This window comes from Equus przewalskii, chromosome 14 (genome assembly GCF_037783145.1).
Source record: "Equus przewalskii isolate Varuska chromosome 14, EquPr2, whole genome shotgun sequence".
NCBI lineage: Eukaryota > Metazoa > Chordata > Mammalia > Perissodactyla > Equidae > Equus > Equus przewalskii.
Window position 1 is genome coordinate 78,728,855 of NC_091844.1, and position 21,869 is coordinate 78,750,723.

The 21,869-nt window shown below is 38.6% G+C and overlaps 1 protein-coding gene across 1 annotated transcript in view; it reads left to right on the top strand.

Annotated features, from left to right (window-relative positions):
- NBAS (NBAS subunit of NRZ tethering complex) overlaps positions 1-21,869 on the top strand; it is a 331,777-nt gene that overhangs the window by 282,364 nt on the left and 27,544 nt on the right. Inside the window, exons 47-48 of the mRNA XM_070574395.1 lie at positions 1,193-1,282; positions 11,766-11,961. Of these exons, the coding sequence (XP_070430496.1) occupies positions 1,193-1,282; positions 11,766-11,961 (286 nt within the window). The remainder of the gene's footprint in view (positions 1-1,192; positions 1,283-11,765; positions 11,962-21,869) is intronic.

The window sequence follows — 21,869 nt, forward strand, 5'->3', positions numbered from 1 at the left end:
TAACGTTTCTAAGAAATAACAAATGCCAAATTAATAAAGCTTTGTTCTATTATTAACATTATGTTTTGTTGGTGGTGGTTATACGAATGACTTTCCTCTTTCAGATAATGACAGATACTTGTTTGGCACATTTTGTACCTTTTGATTCATAGTTATCTTTTTATTGTTTCTTAAATCAAGATTTAGATGAAGCTCACAAGAATGAACATTTTGAAAAATTAGTCCATTGATGAATTTAGTTGATTTCCGAAACATTGCACATTTTCATTAATAATTGAAATAAAATATGACATGATATTTTTACATTTATAAAATTCTGACAGAATTTACACTTCTCTCTCCTTCCCTGCCCCAAGTTCTAATACTAAAGATTTGGTTCTGGTCTAATAAATAGTATACTTAGCACGCAGAAGACATTGAATAAATGTGAACTCAATCTCAGCAGTGGAAGGAGAGGGAACATCAGGAGTTCAGCTACCTCTTTTTCAAAGGAAAAGAAATTTCTGTTGACAATGTTCATAACGTTTACTTTAGGAAGTTAGGAAAATTTAGTGGGCATAAAATAACAAAGGCATGAAAGTAACTGAATCCAGCAGTTGATTTCAATCATATCGCTTACATTATTCAGAAAACTTACCTAAAACTTCTTTTTCCTTTGTTGCATTTTCAAAATTCGCTGGAGTTCTAGACATCACATTTGTGAAATGAGCATAGTCCTAGTACCTGTCTCATGGGCTGTTGGGATTATTAAATGACAGAATGTATGTAAAGCGCTTAACGGTGCCTGATACCTGGAAAGTACCATGTAAAAATTAGTATCTTGAAGAAAAGGTCAACTGGAGAATTTAGATGATTATTTCATATTTAATGTCTAAAATAACTCATGTATTTGATGTTCATTGAATGTTTTTTGAATGACAGCATGCGAATAGGTTTTGTTATTCTATTGATAAGAAAAGAAGGATATATTAGAGTGTGAGCTCCTTAAGGACAGAAAATGTTTCATTTCCGTATCCTCAGCCTATAGTAGCGGGCACAGTACATTTGTTGACTACGTAGCCCCCGATGGCTGTGAGCTGGCCGTATGCTATGTCGGGGTCCAACTAGGTTCATCTGAGCGTAAATGCCAAGCTTATTTCTGAGGCTTGAGTAACCCTCTTCTGAATCGGCTCTTCTCTCTTTCCCTTCATAGTGGAGGCAGTGCTGACCTCGGTGGGCCAGGGGACCCACTCCAGGTCCTCGAAGGTGTTGTTGCAGCTGTCCGTGCGAGTGTGGACAAAGGGTAAGACGGGAACAACTCTGTGTATCTCATTAATGGCTTTCCTCAGAGTCTTGGAATTACTTTTAATATCCCTATTTATGAAGCTCCCAAGGCTAAGCAACATTTCTAGGCGTTTCTGAAGAAAGAGCCGAGGATTTTCTGTATAACTGAAGAGTGGCTGTGCACGTGGAGACTTGGATTCCCCAGCTGTATGCTTGCCTGTCAGCTCTAGCAGGGCATTCACCTCTCCCTGAGCCCCGTGTGCCTTGCAGAGCACGCTCTTGTCTTAGCCCCTTCCTAGGGGGGCCGGGGAGGGGAACTGCTTCGAGCTTCTTGGGGGAGAAGGGATTCACATCCCCAAGAGGGTAACTGTGCTGATTTGCTTGGAAAATCCTAGAGTGTATATATTATGCTGTTTTTTACACAGCTTCTTATGTCTTCTGTCTTTTCTGAGTGCTGAGAGTGTACGGGCTTCATTAAGTCTATAAAGGCACGTTTCTGATGCCATTTTTTGAAAGACTTTTCTCATTGCGGTGCAAGGGTAGCAATAGGAATAATAGCAAGAGCAAATTAACAGTTGTGTACTTCCCAGAATTTACAAAGATCTTCATATGTCTAATAGCCAGGTCAGCCTGTAAGGCCTCACCCCAATTTTCTCTTTTTAATAGAAAATATTATATAATAATAATAAAGATGTGTTTGAGAAAATTCAGCATACTTCCATTCAGTAATATAATTGTTTTTATTTGCATATTACCTTCTAGTTATTGTTCAGTACACATACATTTTTGTATAGTTTTAATCAAAATCTATGAACACTTTTATTTTCTTTTATTTACTTGCTATTATAACTCTTTCTATTTATCTTTGTAGATTTAATGATTATTATTATTTTTATTATTATTAGGTGAGGAATATTGGCCCTGAGCTAACATCTGTTGCTGATCTTCCTCTTTTTGCTTGAGGAAGATGGTTGCTGAGCTAAAACATCTGTGCCAGTCTTCCTCTATTTTGTATGTGGGATGCTGCCACAGCAGGGCTTGATGAGTGGTGTGTAGGTCTGTGCCTGGGATCCGAACCTGTGAACCCTCTGCCAAAGTGGAGCATGCGAACTTAACCACTACACCACCAGGCCAGCCCCTAATGATTATTATTTTTGATGGCTGTATATGTTGTTGCCATTTTCAGATGAGGATAGAAAGCCTCAGAGAGAGAAATTGACTTTTCCCAGAGTCATAGACCTGGAAATAGACCCAGGATTCCACTCTGGCTCTAAATCGTAGTTCATCTCCCAGATGCCTTTATAGTTTATTTCCACACATTGCTGTGTGCCCACGGTCTGAGTGAAAGAATAAAGGATACGCCATAGAGGTGAATGGGGAAAAGCATTGCAAGCAAGACCCTCTGCTTGCTCTGCCTTTTCCCTTGCACAGTTCTCTAAACCCCTCTCCTGTGGTCTTTAAGTAGTAAGGCAGCTACAGCAGTGGCTAATTTAGGCCTCTTATTCTAAAGAGAAATTTATTTATTTTCTGCTCATTTACTGTGGGCCATGCTCTGTCCTAAGTCATGAGGAATTAGATATTCGTAAGAAATAACCTCCAACCCCAAGGAGCTCAGAGTCTTGCAGGAGAGACCAGCTTGCCCATAGCCCTACTTACTATACTATGGAATAGTAAGTTCTATGCAGAAAGCAAGGTGGAGGGAGTGGTTTATTCTGCCTAGGGAAGTCAGGGCAGAATACACAAGGGGTGACCTTGGCTCTGGCCTATGAAGTAAGAGTCTGTTAGAAGGAGGAGGTGGGTAAGGGTATTCCAGGCTGAGGTAACTGCCTGAGCAGCTGCAGATGCATCAGATAGCAGAGCAGGCAGAGAGATGCTGCATGGGAAACACTCAGCCACTTTCTAGAGGATACGTCTAACTGCTGCTGTTCTAATCACAGCCGTCAGTTCTCAGGCAGCGGCTCCCTGGTGAGCTGCTGTCGGCAGGGCCGCTGCTTTCAGGTGATGCTGACCTGGCCCCTGGCCCCATGTGATGAAAGGGATCTTAACAAGCACTGCGTTAATCCCCTTGCAGTAGGGTCCCTCAGTCTTGTCCCACTGGAGACATCTCAAGGAGATTAGAAGGCAGTGTTTTTCTTAGTGAAGTTCCAGCCAAATATACAGAAGAATGCAACTTGGGTCTCTTGAATGCAGACTGTTTTTTTAAGCTTTGGTTTCCAAAGGGAAGACATTGGGGAATGGAGAACCAGAATAAGATCCTACTTCTTATTCCAGAGACACAGAATAACAAAAGCTTCTTAACAAAAAAAAGAGAGAGAGAAACTTCAGTGAAAAAAAGAACAAAAGGAAGAAAGACAAAGTCATAACGTTTATTTCCGGCAAGTGTTTTTTGAATCCACAGGGTTAAATCTGATACCCTTGGCTTCAATTCCCCTTTTCAACAGTGTGCCTGGCAGAGTCACACGGGGGAGACTGTTTTCCAGATAGTTCCCATGGAGTGACGTGGGGATTCAGGCCCTTTTAAAGTAACCCTCTCAGGTCACTCACTCATTACTTGGCCTGACAAGATTGCCTACCCTCTAGGGGGCCATGTGAGGCCTCTGTGCCCCTCCCCCTCCCTCTTGGTGACATAACAAGCCTCCCTCAATCCCAGCTCTGTGACTTGAACATCCACTGCCCTCGGTGGATGCGTTTAGATTGTCAGCCACCTCTCTTCGTACACATTGTCAGCTATCTTTCAAACACACACACGCACACACACACTCTCACGTGCTCTCTTAGGTTAGGCATACACCATCCCATAATATTCCTGGCAGGGACATTGCATAGAAAAGTAAGAATTTGGATGTGTGTATTAATGGCTACCACCAAGTGTTTGGTTTTGTGTTTACGTTTTAGACAGTTTATGCCATTATCAGCATGTCCTCCTTGCCTTTTTTTATTGGTATGGATATCACTTGCCTTTTAACTGCGGCTCCTGCCTCGCCCGTAAAGGCCCTTTTCTCTCTTCTTTTACCTGTGCAGAATGTAAGTCACATAAAACAGCACCATCTAGACAGGCCACCAGTGGCGCCTCCAGCCGCTTGCAAGGACAGCCTTCCTTTTCAGTTTGATCACATTCTTGCCTCCAGACATCAGGGTTAAGTATTCTAGGGATTTGAAAGAGTGTCAAAAACCTGTTATAATGTCTACAATTAAAGATGAGATTAAGGTAATTAATAATTCAGAGACTCATGCATATTAAGTTTATTTTATGCATGTGTATGCTGTCTCCCATTATTTAAGTATGCCTATAATATCATGTTTTGAGAATATAATCTATATTTCTAGTTTGCGTAAGAATTAGTTCGTTAGTTTGCTTAAGAAAAATATTTTTTAATTCAATAACTAAAATAATAATGTTCTAAAATAATATATTCATTAAACCTGAAATTAAGAAAATACCATCACACATTTAAGAAACAAAAAACTTATGAACACCTGTTCCTCTGTGCCAAGACCTTGGAAAGGGCTGTTCAGCAGCTCCATCCTCCAGACAACCCTGTCATACAGACACTATTACAGATTAGGAATGAAGCTCAGATGAAGCTTACCTCCCCGACGTAAGGATGTGCTGTGAATTTCTCTACCATATTTCATTGCCTTCTGATGTTACAGAGCCAGCAATGGACAGTAAGGTGTGCTTCCAGAACATCACTGTGCATAGGACTTGCCTGGGATCTTATTAAAATATAGATTTTACTTGAGTAGATCTGGGTAGGGCCTACAATTCTGCCTTTCTAACCAGCTCCCAAGTGCCAGCTAGTCCGTGGACTGACCTTTGAGTAGAAAGGTGTTAAGGCCTTACTACCAGCAGCTTTCCTACCTCTTCCAGCTGCTTCTCTCTGCCTTCGCCTTACTTCCTTTTCTACTCCCTGTCTTCACACACCTTTAAAAAATTTTCCTAACAGGAATGACCCACAAGCATGAATCAGTATATTAGTGATTCTCAAGAGGATGTACAGAATTAAATCCACTCAGAAAACAGAAAGTTAATGAGGAATTCTTCTGTGCACTCTTCAAAAAGGAAAAAAGGTTTCCTTCAAAACTATTGAGTATTTAAGGAGTTTTCGTTTGTGTATTTAAAGAGCTACTTAATCACAGTAGCAGCTTCCGCTGTCTTAAAGCTTCAAGTATATCGAACAGTGTCAGATCATTCAGACTTCATTGAACTCTGGTATTACTTTAGGATTTCACATTACTTTTAAAGCACAGAAAAGACAAAGAAAGAAAAAAAGAAAGAAACCCACTAGAGCAAATTGAATCTGATTTCTTCTTACTCTTCATGCTCTGTGAGGCAAAGTAAATCATCAGATGTTCTCTAAGCACACACAGTGTATGAGCATTATGTTCTGTAACACTGAACCCTGCTGGAAGTTGTGGTCACCAACCAGGGTGGCAGTTCCACTCTACCTCTGCAGGGTTTCTTGGGACCACGTCAGACTGTGTTTATGACTTCACAGCCGCCATGTCTGTCTTGTTACAATAAGATGTGTCCATGCTTTTACTGAGAAAGGGACCTCACGAAGATATTCTGGATTAGCATATATTTGAGAGCAGTCACAAAGTGCTTACTAGTCTGTATCAAAAGCTAAGATTTGAAATAGGAATTGTTTGCACACCAAAATTATTGCCTTTCTAGAAATTTTTAAAAATATAACTTGATTATGATAATTATTTGAAAAAAATCACACTTGTTATACTACTGCAATGCCATTAATACATTATGCATTCATTTGTTTGCAGTTCTGTCTTACTCCTTGCCAGTTGTCCCAGTTATTTCTTGGGAGCTGATAAGTAGAAGACATTATTTTGGGAAATATCTGCCCTTCCAGCTCCATTTGTAGCAAGGAAAGTGTGCACGGTGTGTGGATCAGTTCATTAACTGAGTTAAGGGGTCTATGTAGACTCTGAGCATTTGTGTCTCTCGCTGTTGGCTCACTTACATTTCCTTGCTTGCCCCTCCCTTCCTCTTCTCCCTCTCCTTTCCTTAATCTAGCCTAGCATCGTACAGAGGAGAGCTTGCGAACTCATTTCCTGCTGAGGCCAGGCAGGTAATGGAAATGAGCAAAGTGGACTGGGGTTAGGAAGGTTGGGAGCAGTGGAGGCTGAAGGGAACTCGAGAGCCTGCGCAGGCCTTGTCAAAAGGAGGCAGCCGCAACTGTGTCCTTATCTTCCAACTTTTAAAGGGGAACTGGGAAATTCTGGTTGTGTGTAAAATTTTTTAAATTTTGAAACATTGGCATATACGTGCAAGCCAACACAAAAATTTCTCTGCCAGTTTATAACTTCTGTATAGAAGATTGGACAAATTGACCTTATGTTCCCTTCAGGCGTTCAAATTTTCTATGACATTTGTATTTATAAGAAATTGCAAAGGTTTGTGTTTTTCTTGTTTGAAAAAGCCTTTCCTTCCCCCATTCTCAAGAATAATTTTATTTCATGTAGTGCACCATGATTTATAGATTACTTTTCATATTTACTGTCTCTTTTAGTATACCTTAAACCATTTAAATTTAAGGTTGGGTTATCTGTGTATGTTATCTATATATGTATGTATGTATGTATGGTTATCTATGTATATATGTTGCAGGCAGAAGCTCAAAACTCTTTTACCAAGGATTACCTAATATTATTCTCAAGCTCTCTTTTTGCTTTAATTTAATAATTGCCTTTATTTGGTTGACATTTCTCTTCCATTCTTTTATATTTTGTGAATGTCCTCTCATGCTCCGTTACATAATAGAAGATCACATTCTCAAATTAATCTTCTAATGAACATATTTTTGTCGTCATTGTCGTGCTGTTATTCTTTCTGTTAATAGAGCTACTTGTATATTTCAGATGACTCCTTATCTTTTGGGCCAAAACCGATTATGTGAATGTGTGCATGTTTCCTTTAGTAGTTACTACTATAAGTATTGTACTAAATTACCCTGTGCAGTATAATGACCTCCTCCACAGAAAGTCCTTGTTATAGGGAAAAGGTGGAAGCAAATATCTATGTATTTACAGTGACACTATGAGAGATTTTTCCCTTTTTATCTATGGTATAACTTTTAAAAATCATCTGTATAACTTTTATAATAAGTAAATATGTTTTGAAATAATGTTCTCTTTTTATTCCTAAGCTTACTAAATCTTCTCCTTGCCTTCATAAAATACTGTAAAAATGGAATCACTTTCCATCTTCCCATTCTGGTTTTTTACGTTATGAAAGCCATAATTGGTTATTTTTCACCCACCTATTTATTTTGAAAAATTTTGAAACACAGAAAAGTTGCAAGGATAGAAAAAATAAGACCTATGCACTCTTCCCCTTGATTTACCAATTGTTAACTTTTTATCAGAATTCTTGTAGTCTCTCTGTTTTCCTCTCTCTGTCTCTGTGTATATATGTCTATTTGCTGAATCCTGAGAGTGACTTTGAATTTTAAAAACTCAAGCTGAGATCAGAATGTAAACTATTTTGCAGCTAAGAACTTCAGGAGCCAGTGTCTAGTCAGCGTCCTCGGCAGAGTTTCCTAAGAGCTACCTTTCCTTTCTCTGTAGGCTCACTGAGCACCAATATTCACATGGAAATAGAGTGAAGCTCACCTAGAACATGGTGCTTCTAGAACACAGTGTTTCTGTTTTAGGAATGTGTTCTCATAATTTTATTATGTATTTGGACTATCAACCAAGAGTTAGAGCAGATCCCTCCAAAATATCAAATTTTATCAACCGCACAGTAAGTTCTAATGTAAAAGGAATCTAACTCCATTTAATGACTTGGGCAGCATTGTAATAATAATCTTTCTATAGCACATCAGTATCTGAATGATTTTGATCTACTGCCGCAGTGTTCTGGAATATGCCCCCATTTGGTTCAGTAGCATTGTGTAGTAATTGACAAGGCAGTGAGATAGTCCAAGTTCAGATATTGGCTCCAGTAGTGCTGTGAACTTGGACAAGTTATTAAACCTCTCTATGATTGTCTCCTCATTACAAATTGGAATTGGTAACAGAATACATAAGAAAGATAGTTTTGAAGTGATATAGTTCACGGCACATAGTAAGCTTTCATAAGTTGTTATTATTAATATTGTTTTCATTCCTGTTCACCATATTGAGGTCTTGGGTTATTGTTATAACTTCCAGGGGTCATCATGACTCCAGCTTCTTCCTGTTTTAGCTCATCCTACTCTCCCACAACATGGCACTTGGGTGACAGGGTCAAAAAATCAGCTTCATATTATGTGAAATTGGCTTAGACTCAAGGCCAAAAATGTGTTTTAAATTCTTTTCCTCCTGACTTATATTTGATTTGACTGCTGCAGGCCTGAGCCGGCCCCAGCCTGCACATTTCTTTAATCACTCACATGATTATCATGTTTCACTTCTCAGAAATCCTCCGTCATTCCCATTCCATACAAACAAGACCAAATGTCCTCAATATTAATGGTTGCCACTAACTGAAGTACTTAGCTGTGTGCCAGATAGTGTATTATGTACCTTAAATGTATTATTTTATTTTTTGTGTTTGTTTAATTCTCAACAACCCCGTGAGTAAGGGGTTGTTATCCATCTCAAATTTACAAATAAGGAAAATGAGGCTCAGAACAGTTATGTGACTTCTTGGTCAATGTAACACTGTCTGGGAGCTGAATCTGGGTCTGACAACTGTAAGTCCTGTTTCAAAGCATGAAACTGCACTACCTTTTCAGCCTTGTGTGCAGGCACTTGGCGTCCAGGTGAGGAGACCTGTCCTACCTTAACTCTCCCCTCTAACTTACCAGCCACACATCCTTGCTTTAGTCTCTCTGTGGACATGCAATGTGCTGTGAAATCTTTCGCCTTTTTTCTTACTGTTCTCTTTGTCTGGATTATATTTTCCCCACCTTTAATTTATATACATCCCATTTATCCTTTATGATCCTGTTCAGATGCCTTGTCCTCTTTGAAGCCTTCCCTGATTCAACTCATTCTTCCTCCAAAACAATTGTTCAAATTTATATTATATTGGCAATTTGGAGAATAGTCACTTTTAAAGAGTTTCTGTTCCATTGTGTTATTAGTTCTCTGAAGCAGAGACCATATAATTTTTCATCTCTGTATCATCAAGTACAAACTAGTGCTCTGATGATGGTGATAATAATAATGATGATGATTATGATGTTGATGGTTACTATTTATTGAGTACTTGCTCTGTGTCACATACTATGCCCTGTGCTTTATATACATTATCTTGGTTTCACGGACTCCAAGAGACACACTTTCAGGACCTTTGTCTACTTAACTATAAAATGGGAATGATGACATTCATGATTTTTTTTCCCATCACCATATATATGCACCTCTTTACTCCTTTTGCCCACACCCCCACCCCCTTCCCTTCCAGTGCACACTAATCTGTTCTCTTTGTCCCTGTGTTTATCTTTCGCATATGAGTGAAATCATATGGTATTTGTCTGTCTCTGTCTGGCTTATTTCACTTAACGTGATAACCCTCAAGGTCCATCCATGTTGTTGCAAGTGGGACAGTTTTGTGTTTTTTGTGACTGAATAGTATTCCATTTGTGTGTGTGTGTGTGTGTGTATGTGTGTATACACTACACATACCACATCTTCTTTATCCATTCATCAGTCAGTAGGCACTTGGGTTGCTTCCACATCCTGGGTCTTATGAATAGTGCTGCAGTGAACATAGGGGGGCATGAATCTCTTTGTATTGTTGATTTCAAGTTCTTTGGGTAAATACCCAGTAGTGGGATAGCTGGATCATGTGGTATTTCCCTTTGTACTGTTTTGAGAAATCTCCATACTGGTTACCATAGTGGCTGCACGAGTTTGTATTCCCACCATCAGTGTGTGTGAGGGTTCCCTTTTCTCCATGACATTCATGATTTTTGTCCAGAGTTGTTAGGAAAGGATGAGGCCAGGAATCACAGGTCCATCAGATTCCCAAAAAAATGCTCTTTCCACCACATGATACAGTCTGTTTACTTTGCACATAGTATATATCCAGGAAATATTTGTGGCATTCTACCTTTTTGTACTCCAATTTACCATTTCTAATACTCCTTAAGAAGGACACTCATAGGTAAAACTAACAAATGACTTCATAAATTTAGGAAATGCTTAAGCCAGTTGTCCACAATGTTTTGTAATTTCTTTTTTCCTAAATACAAATAGTGTATTCTGTTTTTTAATTTAAATTGCCATAAAATTGTGTTGGCAACTATATTATGGAATGCATACTAAGAGATCTACTTGGTGACATTGTAGAATTCTTTTCTTCTCAGGAGTTTAAAAAACTTTCTTGTGGTCTTATTAAACAATGGAATTTGGTCTAGATGATTTATTTCTGGAAGCCTCTTAAGGATCTGGTTACAACAAAACCTGTGTAACTCAGTACTTTAGCATGGATCTCCAGGGCCTTCTGGGAGCGAGGCTGCTCTCTGAGGAACCCCTCAACAGTCGTTGATGATAATTCATTGCCATCATCATCAAATAAGTTGTTTTCCTGAGATAGTCCATTTGCAGTTACAAGAGAAGAGATTCTAATACTGGACAGAAAGTTGTACAAAATGTCCCCTTCCCTGACTCCTTTTAGACTTCACCTTTCTTTAATAACCAAGCGTTCCTATTTTATCTTTGGAGTAGTATAAAATTTGGTACTCTTAACTGCGTGTTGAAAATCTATCACAGAGAAAAGCGGTAGAAGGAACATGGGCTTTGGGGCCATATTGCAGTATTATAGATGTTGGGGGCATATCATATCACTTCCATGAAGCCTATTTCCTCATCTGTAAAATGGGATTTACATGCAGAGCATGGTGACTATGGTTAACAATACTATATTGCGTATCTGAAAGTTACTAGAAAGTAGGTCTTAACAGTTCTCATCTTAAGAAAAAAAAATTTTGTAACTGTCTCAAGGTGGTGGGTGTTAACTAAACTTGTAATCATTTCACAGTACATACATCTATCAAATCATTATGTTGTACACTTAAACTAATAATATATGGCAATTATATCTCAATAAAGATGGAAGATAATTTTTAAATAAAGTGGAATTTTTAATATCTACTTTGCATAGTTATTATCAACTAGTGATAGTTTATATAAAATTACTAGAATGATGTCTGGCATTATTAGCATCATTAATAAAAATAAGCCATGCTACTTATTAAACTTGTGTAAGAAATAGAGTAGCTAAGGATATGTTAATTAATGATTACTTTTTATCTGCTTTATGTAACTCATTTTAATATGATACTGTTTTAAAATTACATTCCTTTTACATAGTTTTATATACCTGATATGGTTTACTATAAGCCATTTAAAACCTAAATTTTTCCTCTCAATAGGAAAAAAATAAAGTCACTCAACAAACAAGTGTATATAGGTTAATCACCACATCCGGTTCCTGGAAGAAGAAAGGACTTAGGCGTTTTTCGCTAACCCTTGATTCTGGCCTGCAGGGAAGAGCTGGTTTCCTCTGAGGACCTGCTGGAGTGGCTGCGGCCTTTCTGTGCTGATGACGCCCTGCCCGTGAGGCCCCGCATTCACGTGCTGCAGATCTTGGAACAGTCGTTTCACCTGAATGAGGAGGACGGCAAGCTCCTCGTGTTCTTTAGAACAGAAGCCATTCTCAAAGCCGCTTGGCCCCAGAGACAGGTAAGGGAACATCTGACTTGTTACTGAATATTTTCCCTATTAACAATGATTAGAGGTCATTTCTTGATTACTTTAAACTACTTTCAAGTGAATAATCAGCTTGCTAATGCAAACGTTCCGATATGTTCATCAGTCCAGCTATCTAGTGGTTACGACAGTTTGTTTTTATTTTTCCGTATGTTTGAATATGCATATGCCTAGTAGATGATATCTCGCTCACCTAATGTGTGTATCATTTTTCTCTTCATAGGATATAGTCAGGATTTTTCACAGCATCATTTAATTATGGTGGCTCACCCTTCCCTGGAGAAATACAGATCTAAATGGAAATGCAGTGTGCAGTTGAGCTAATTCATTTCTTTCATGCTCTGCCCAGGCGCTCAGATACCCTCTCTTCTGTACCCAGATAGACATAATGTAGCAGACACACAAGAGCGTGGTTTCTCCATACCATCCTTCTCCAGTCCATCTTCTCTGGAACCTTTCCTCATCATTTCAAACCTAATTGAACCTAGAATTCCACACATTTGAGCTTTAATTATTTTTTTATTATTATTATTAAAACTTTTGTCTCCCCACTACCATGAAAACTTGGAAGCCCTGGGGGATGTGCTTATCGTCTTTTGAATCCCTGTAAGTATGTTGTGCATATACTCAGAGCTCAACTGCTTGTTGATTGAATAAGTTGGAATGCTAATTCCTAAGTCAGGAATAAGCTGGCTGTCGAAGTTTGGCTCAAATTCTAAACTGATGCGTCCTAAAGACATAGTATCTAAGAGTCTGTAACCTCCATCAAGTGCTTTAGCATGCAGAATAGAGCATAGAAAATAAAAGTTAGAAAATAAGACTTCCCAGATAATCTAATTTGCAAAAAAGAGTTTCCTGGAAGTCTGACTCCAACTTGATTTACCTTCTGATTTTAAAGTTTTATTTTATAATTTATATTTATATCCTTATTACTACATTTAAATAACAATGAATTCCATTTTTTAAAAATGAATCAAATGTTAATATCTTGAGATTCATCTCAGAGCATTTTCATAATTACCTTACATATTCTTATTTCCTTCTATGAGATAAATAGGTAAATATTATCTATTTTTCAGAGTTAGAGAATTTGAGATTCTAAAAAGACTTATGAAGATTCTCTAATATTGCCAAACTGCTGAAATGAATTGTATTAAAAGTTGCTAATATCTGAATAATACTCTCTCTGAGGCACTATGACCTTTCCAACCTACTTAGTTTCAACATTTTGCCTTGAATTGCATCAAGAGACCACTGACAACCTTTTTAAAGAGCAGTCTATGAACACAAATGCACTAGGCTATAAAATATATTCCAGGTACCTGGCAAGGTGTGCTTGTTTTCAGCCAACATGAAGGTTCACGTAGCATCCCTGAGGTCAGCTCTAAGTTAGGTCACGTCGTTTTTGCCACATGGACCTTTAGATTCTGATTCATCCTGAAGCGAATGAATGCTCCTACTATTATGTACTTTACTGACAGAAGTTCCATTTTCCAAGTTCTCAACCTTGCTCAATTTCATCTTTCTTGATGGCTGGAGCCTGGCAGGATGTTGAGGCTGGTTTCTCTGGTTGGAGCCTCACTTCATGTTATGTCAGATCTATATACCGAAAATATTGTGAAACAACGTGGAAAAGGGGAAAACATCCATCTTATCTGTCATGTTGAAACATTAGAATGTACGCTTTGATATTTGGACCTAAATGCTTCAGGTATAATAAGTATAACCACTGTTTCTTCTTTTGAGTTTTTCTCAGTGTTACAATTACTCAAAAAACAAGTTGCAGCTTTTATGTGATTTCAGTGATTTCTGGATATTCCTGAGATTTTAATTTCTTTGTAGCTTCACTTTTTCCAAAACTAGGATTTAAGGTGGCTTAGCCTTTGTTCCGATTCCTTTTCCATGCACTTTTCTAAGCCAACTTGACTTTATTTCACTGAGTGCAAATGGTTGTCTGCTGTTTCCGGGGTCCCCGTGTCGCTCCTCATTTCCCCACTGTCTCCTCTGGTGCTGCAGGCTGTTTCAGGCTCTCCAGGAAACATCTCTCCAAGACGTCTCTTAACTCTAGTAAAAGTTGCCTCATGTCCCCCTCACTCTTTATTTTCTCCCCCTTTCCATTTCCCCTTGTATAAAAACAGTTTCCCTGTTCTTGGAAGTTAATGATCTGAGTTTCTTAAAGTATTTGGAAGTGGAACGAAGAAAACTACCATAGTGGCTTAATTATGCTATTCATTTATAGTCTTCTCAAAAAAGAAATTAAATCAGTGAGGGGCTGGCCTGGTGGCACAGTGGTTAAATTTCCACATTCCACCTCCATGGCCTGGGGTTTACCAGTTCAGATCTTGGGTGCAGACCTACATACCACTTGTCAAGCCATGCTGTGGCAGGCGTCCCACATATAAAGTAGATGAAGATGGGCACAGATGTTAGCTCAGGGCCAGTCTTCCTCAGCAAAACGAGGAGGATTGGCAGCAGATGTTAGCTCAGGGCTAATCTTCCTCAAGAAAAGAAGAGAAACAAAGAAAATTAAATCAGTGGGTGTCTCTTCCTCCTTCTTTAAAAATTAAGCAATCTGTGTCAGCCTAGCAGTGCCGATTCAAGTTTATTTTGAACGGCAAGCGAATGTGGTGGGGAACTCTGGGTTATAATTGTGAATAACTGCTTGCTACATGGAAAATGAATGCAGACAACTTGTGGCTTCAGAATGGAAACAGCAATAAGTTCTGGAATGTTACAGAACTCTGCCCATAGTATAAATTTGAGGTCATCTCCATTATTATTTTTAAAAAACTGTGTTACCTTTCACTAGAGCGGTAGAAGGATCAGGATGCCAGTGGACAAATCATATGCAGGCGTCTTCATCCTCCCTCCACTCTTGTTTCATAATCTTGGAGAAGATTCTTAAACTGTGAGCCTTGGCTACTTGGCGTGTACAATGGAACCTTGAACTGGCGGAGACAGGGATGGTTTGCTTACCTCATCTGTCACTTCTTCCACACACGTTCAACTGTCTTCTTCCTCCATATCCCAGACACCTGGAAGACCCCAAAATGTTGATTGCACGGGCTCTCATTTTCCTTTCTCCCTACCCTCTTCTCCATTCTCAAAGGTAATATTAAGGGTAGAGATGGATTCTTATAGAGTAAAGATAAGAATAGATAATGATATTGCAATGTTCAATTACCAGAAAATGTGGGACTGCTACCATCGCTGTGGCTGGTAATCCTCTTAGGCAGACTTTGCATACATCAAAGAGGGACTTAATATTTAATTATCCTCGAGGTGCCCAAAGTAGTGGCCCCACAAATCAATGTGTTGCTGGGAAACCAGCCAGCTCTTGCAAAATTAAACACAGAGTCTGTGGAGCCTGCTACCTCACTGCTTCTCAGAGAGACAGCAATTTCTAGTTTTCTAATGATTAGTTAACAGAATTAAAAATTCAGAGGCCCTCATTTTTTCAACAGCTTGAGAGGCCTTCTTTTCCATGCCAGAAATGTGCCCCAGCATGGAAGGGGGAGTGGAGGGAGGGAGAGGACAGAGAGTCGAGGGGGAGGGGAGGAGTGTATTGTGTTAATTCCCTTGGTACAATTTATCTGAGTTTTTCAGATTTTGTAATTTTCTAGTTAATTGGTGCATGAAAAATATGGGTCAAAATACTGATGTTTTCTTAAAAAATTCCATACCCCATCACCTCAGGGTTTTTATCTGTTTTTATGTAAAAAAAGAATGTGTGGCTTAGAGGTTTGCTTTTTTAAAATTTCAGTCTGTCTGGATTTGTGGTTGTAAGTGATCACCAGGAAGAATTAGTTTAAGACAACTTCTAATCTCATTACAAATTCACATATTTTGCCTGTTTTGAAACATCAAGGACTTATTAACCCTTCTGATCAGAGGCCACTTTGGCTTCATTTTCCAAAACATTAACAAAATATGCACTTTTTTTTTTTTAAAGATTGGCACCTGAGCTAACAACCGTTGCCAGTCTTTTTTGTTTTTTCTTCTTTTTCTCCCCAAATCCCCACAGTACATAGTTGTGTATTTCAGTTGTGGGTCCTAATTGTGGCGGGTGGGATGCCGCCTCAGCGTGGCCTGATGAGCGGTGCCATGTCCTCTCCCAGGATCTGAACCAGCGAAACCCTGGGCCACTGAAATGGAGTGTGCGAACGTAACCATTCGGCCATGGGGCCAGCCTCAAATATGCACTCCTTTGTCAGACAGAGCTCAGATAAAGAACAGCAGAAAAAGTTCAGTATGCAAAGCTATATTTGGATTCTTACAAAGAATTTACTGTTACCTTAAATGTCTTCAAAGCTAAGACTCACTGCCATAAGTGATTTGCTTAATCAAATATAGGATAATATTTGATGTTGAAAATATATTTGCATACATGCTTATAATATATCCCTAATAGCCATGAAATCACAGATTCCTAGAACTAGAGGAGACTTTCAAAAGCATCCCAGTTCAGTAGTCACATTTTATAGAAAGAGATATGGATGTCTAGAAAGAGGAAGTTACTTTCTTAGATTTTAGCTTAAATGTCACTATTTCCAAAATGACTGCATCTAACTTAGCCACCTAGTCACAATCTATTTTATCACCATTTTCATTCTCTTCTCATCACTTCCCACTATCTGCTAATTTCTTCTTACCTGTCCTTCTATCTATCTGTCTGTCTATTATATGATGTCCTTCTTCTTCCGCTAGAATATAAATTCCATGAGAACAGGGGTCTTACAGACACTCAGTAAACATTTCTTGAATAGGTGATTATTAAATCTTTAAAAACTGTCCAAGGTCAGCTTTAAAATGCAGGGCCAGGACTCCTGACTTTCAGTCTGATGTTCTTGCCATGAATGATGAAGAATTAGACCACGCTGCTTCCCTCTTACATGCAAACACAACGATTTGCTTGGAATAATGGAAAGGCTGCCTTACAGAGTGGCCGGGTGCTTATGATTGGATATTGTTTTCTACTAAATTGCCATACTTTGCTGACAGTAATTTTCTGGACCAGCCAGTTGCTTCTCATGTGGAAGCAAACAAGTCATAAGCATCTTTGTCCAGAGAGGAACAAGAGATCTGAAATGTCAGAACAGAGTGCAATGTGCCTTTTTTCTGAGATGATTAATGTTGAGAGAGCATCCATATTACTGGTTCTGCAAATATTTGGAGACCTTGAGGTCTCTCTTCATGAATAATGGGTTGTTTCTTTTAAAGATTTGCCCTCTCATCTCTGGCGTCATTGGGAGAACAGGGGACTGTGGAATGCATATTGAGTGCACATTACTCTGTATTTTAGATGAGGTCACATGGCCTATTTAAGGTTACACAACTTGTGAATCATAGAACTGGAGTTCAAACGCAGTTCTGTCTGATTCCAAAGCCTGTGTTCTTCGCTCCGTACCTCACTTCTTCCCATCTGCTGGTCTTTTCCTCTTTCTTCTCTGACTTTACATGGATTGAACGTGAGTAGACTTGAGAAATCAGGGTTTGATTCAGAGAACAGAAAGCATTGCTTCATCTCTTAGCATTTTTCACTGTCTCAATACATAGCATTGTATATGTTAACTGCTGCTCAATGAAAATATTCTGAAAAACGCCATGCGTAATAACTTTTGTTCAAACAGAACATTCAGTGAAATATTCATTGAAGATTCTTCAAGCGTAGATTATGAACCATTCACCATGCTACACTCTGGGGATAGAAAAAGAGACAAAGCAATTAGTAGTCAAGTGTTTGGGCTCCTCGCCACACAGACCTACATTCACATCCCAGTTTCACCACTCACTAGCTCTGCAACCTTGGAAAAGTTACTAAACCTCTCAAAACCTCGGTTTCCTCATCTATAGATAGAAATAATATATAGATGTTGTGAGGGCTAAATAGGATGATACATGTAAAGCTCTCACTCCAGTCCAGGTGAATGGACCCTGTTCATGTGTAGACTCCAGTCTGGTGGAGAACATAGATATGTAAACAAGAAAGTAAATGCCCTAAATGCCTAGGCACTGTGGTAGAAGTCTGCACAGTGCATAAGGATTGAGGGAGGGCATGTAGTCGTTCTTCTGGAGGCAGTGAGGAAAGACTGCTCTGAGGAGGTGATTCTTGAACTGAATTCAGCACAGCTGGGTGTATGGTGTGAAGGCGAGAGATGGAACTCGAAAGAAGCAGGCCAGACTGTGAAGAGCCCCCAGTTTACTGTTGGGTTTAACCTTGCTCTTGCTAAGGCACACGGAAGAGAGATGCCAAGAAGTGATGTGATCACACCTGTGTTTTAGGAGAAGCCTTGTGACCTGTGCATGAACAGTGAACTAGAGGGGTACCAGTTAGGGGACAAAAGCAATGGTCAAGTTGCCTGAACTTGGCCCTGAACTTGAGAGCATCTGTGAAGATAAAAGAAGGTAGAAAAGTAAGCTGAAGGAGTTGATACCAGTGGACTTGGTGACTGCTTTGGAAGTAGGGAATGGAAACAAGTTTGGTGCCCCTCTGATTTTTGCTTAAGTTACTAGGGCGGAAGCGGTGCTCCTTAACTTGCGAGGAGATACAGGAGGACAAGCCAGTTTTGTGGAGAAAGACACTAAGTTCAGAGCTGTCAGTCATATGTTTTAATGCTGAACAACACTTTTTTGGAGGGGTGTGGTGACATAGGGAGGCTCTGTCCCCTTCACACAGGCAGACCTTCTTCGTAGCTTTCTGTGTTTCTTAGTTCACTGCAGCCACTTCCTAGCAAGTGCACTTGAGTGTAGTAAATGTCACTGGATGGCGACTGCTTTCCCTCCATCCCGGGGCACCCTCCTCCCGCTGTCAGTGCACGCCCAGACCGGCTTTGTTAGTAGTGGGATAATCATATCCAAGTGCCGTTTGCTTAGAGGCATGATAGCCTCAGCCGTCACGCTCCTAATGTTTTGTGTAACAGTGTTGTCTCTTCCTTCCTTTCGTGGATTAGAGAGAAAAATTGAAGAAAAAGGGGCACGGAAGATGGCAGGAAAAATACAAGTGTTTGAACGTAGGAGATTGGTGGGAATATGAGGTAGCTGGGCATAACTTCTCTTATATTTTTTTAATTTTGAAATAATTTCAGATTTACCAGAAAAATTGCATAAATTATACAAAGAATTCTATGTACTCTCATGCAGATTCATCAGATAGTAACATCTCAGATAACAACAACTAACATTGATACAATACCATTATCTAATTTACAGATGATTCAGATTTTGTCACTTGTCCCACTAGTGTCTTTTTTCTGGTCCACATCTAATCCAGATCACATGTGCACTTAGTTGTCTTGTCTCTTTAGTGTCCTTTAATCTAGAACAGTTCCCTCATTCTTTTTTTTTCCTTTCATGACCTTGACATTTTTTAAAAAGCACTGGCCAATTATTTTGTAAAATGTCACTGAATTTGACTTTGATTTTTGTTCATATATTCAAGTTTTGCATTTTTGGTAAGAATACCACAGAAGTGATGTTATGTGTCCTTCTCAGTGCATTGTATCAGGAGATATGTGTTGTTGATTTGTGCTGTTACTAGTAGTGTAAACTTTGATCACTTCATTGAGGTGGTGTCAACCATATTTCTTCTCCCTCGAATTGTCATTTTCCCCTTTGTAATTAATAAATATCTGTGGGGAGGTACTTAGAGATTGTGCAAACATTCTGTTTCTCATCATACTTTCACCTGCTCATTTTAGCATGCATTGATGATTATTGCCTGAGATAGTTACCACTGTGTTGTTTGCCAGATGATTTTTTTTCTGTCATTTGTTCTCTTGTTTTATATGCATTTATTCATTTATTTATTTACATCACTACAAGGTCGGGATTCTCATTTTGTTCTATGGTTGTAATCCATTACTACCATCTTTATTTTTTGCTTAAATTAGCCCAGATTTGGCCATTGGGAGTTCCCTTCAAGTTTTCTCCTGTATCCTTTTGACATGTGCCCATCATTGTTTGAACCACAAGATGTTCGAGACTTCTGTTGCACTTTCCCTGCCCAGCTCTGTATTCAGTCATTGACTTTAAGGAGCCTTGATTCTTTTAATAAAGAATGGTATTTAGAAACCAAGACTTGTGTGCTAGATGTACTCATTGCTACTGTCATGTTATAGCTTCTAGATTCTGTAAGTGGACAGAACACATGTGTGTCTACGTCTATTTCTATATCTATATTCACTTTAAAAACCATAAGTTCATGTTGACACCTCCAATTCTAATCCAGTTCCACACAGTTTATTCTAGTCTTCTTATTTGTAGACTCCTTTCTCTGCCAGTGAGAGACTTGACTCTCCTTATCCACAATATATTTATTTGCTTAATCCTAGAGTACACATAAAATAGTTTTGGAAATTCCAACTCACTTACTAGCTAGAATATTTGTGTAGAATATTTGTTTAGCCTTGGAGTAATAGTACTGAAAAATATTCTTTTTCCAGGTTACTTGTCTCTCACTTTCTCTCTCTCACACACCCCCCCCCCCACACACACACACGTACCACCTTCAGTGTGATTATCTTATTCACTTATAGTACAGTTAGATTCATTTTATTTCTCTTTGTATGGTCTGCCCCATTTTTGTTTATTTCAGTTTTGTATCTACTTTTTGAATATGTGAAACATTTACATGGAATGTGAGAGATCATTTGGTGTTTTTTCTTTTATCTTATGATATTTTGAAGTTTGGACATTCTTGGCCTATAATTGTGCTGAATGTATGGATTTTATGTAGTTTTAATTCTTCTTTTTAATTGTTCTTTTTATTTTGGAGGATGCATAGATATCCTATATATAGAATGTGTAGGAAGCCTCATAATGCAGTAGCCGCCATTTTCTTCTGCTATGCAGATGTCTCTTTGGATAACTTCTAACTAGAATAAAAAAATAGAGTCAAAATAAAAACTCTGAACATTACAGCAGAAATCAGTTTTTGCTTAAGCTGAGAAGATGCTATGTGTACTGTTAGTTTTTGTGTTTTTTAGAGCCTTCCAATGTCCTATGGCCTGAGCATTAGAGTTTGGTCTAATAACCCTCTGCCATAGGTATTCTTATCATCCCATTCAACACATGAGGAAATAGTCTCAGAGTAGTAAAGAAATCTCTATAGTATCTCAGTGCTAAAATGTGCCAGTGATGTATGATAATGAACTGCCAATACTAGTAGCCACCATAGCAGCTCAGTGTTAACTCAGTGTTAGATACCTATAAAGGTGTGTGTATCTGTATGTGTATTATATTGTATTATGTAATGTTATATTATTCTCAAAGTAACCTGATAGGTTAGGTGTTATTACCTTATTTTTACATATGAAAACGCTGAGGCTCGGAGAGGTATTTTTAAATGGTCACAGAGCTATTAAGTGGCTTACACTAAATGATACACTGCAGTGAAAAGATCTCCAGCTCTGTGAATTGTTCTATTAATACTTCATCAATTTTAACTAAAAAACAAAGTTTGGCCTTAAAAAATTAGCTTCCATAGCAGTTCTTTAAAGCAAACATACATATATCCATAGGAGCTCATATGGCATGATTGGTTGTTTATCCTAGAGAAAAAATTTGTAAGACAAAATCTTTCCTCCCCTTATTTTAACACAAAGTATTTTCCCCTTTCATATGCCTCATTTAAAAATGTTTCATAAAATATTATATTTAGCCATATGAAAATATGTGTTATGTGTTGAAGTTACAATAGCACTTATGGGAAGTGATTATGGGATGTTTTATTGTATAATTTCTGTGTTTAGAGATATAATAAAAATAAGTAGAATGCTGTAAAACATGGCTCAGAATTGCAGTTGCTAGCCTTTTCTGTATGTTTCTATGTGTTTATTTTATGCACCCACACGTACAGCTTCCAAACATCTGGAAACCCCTTG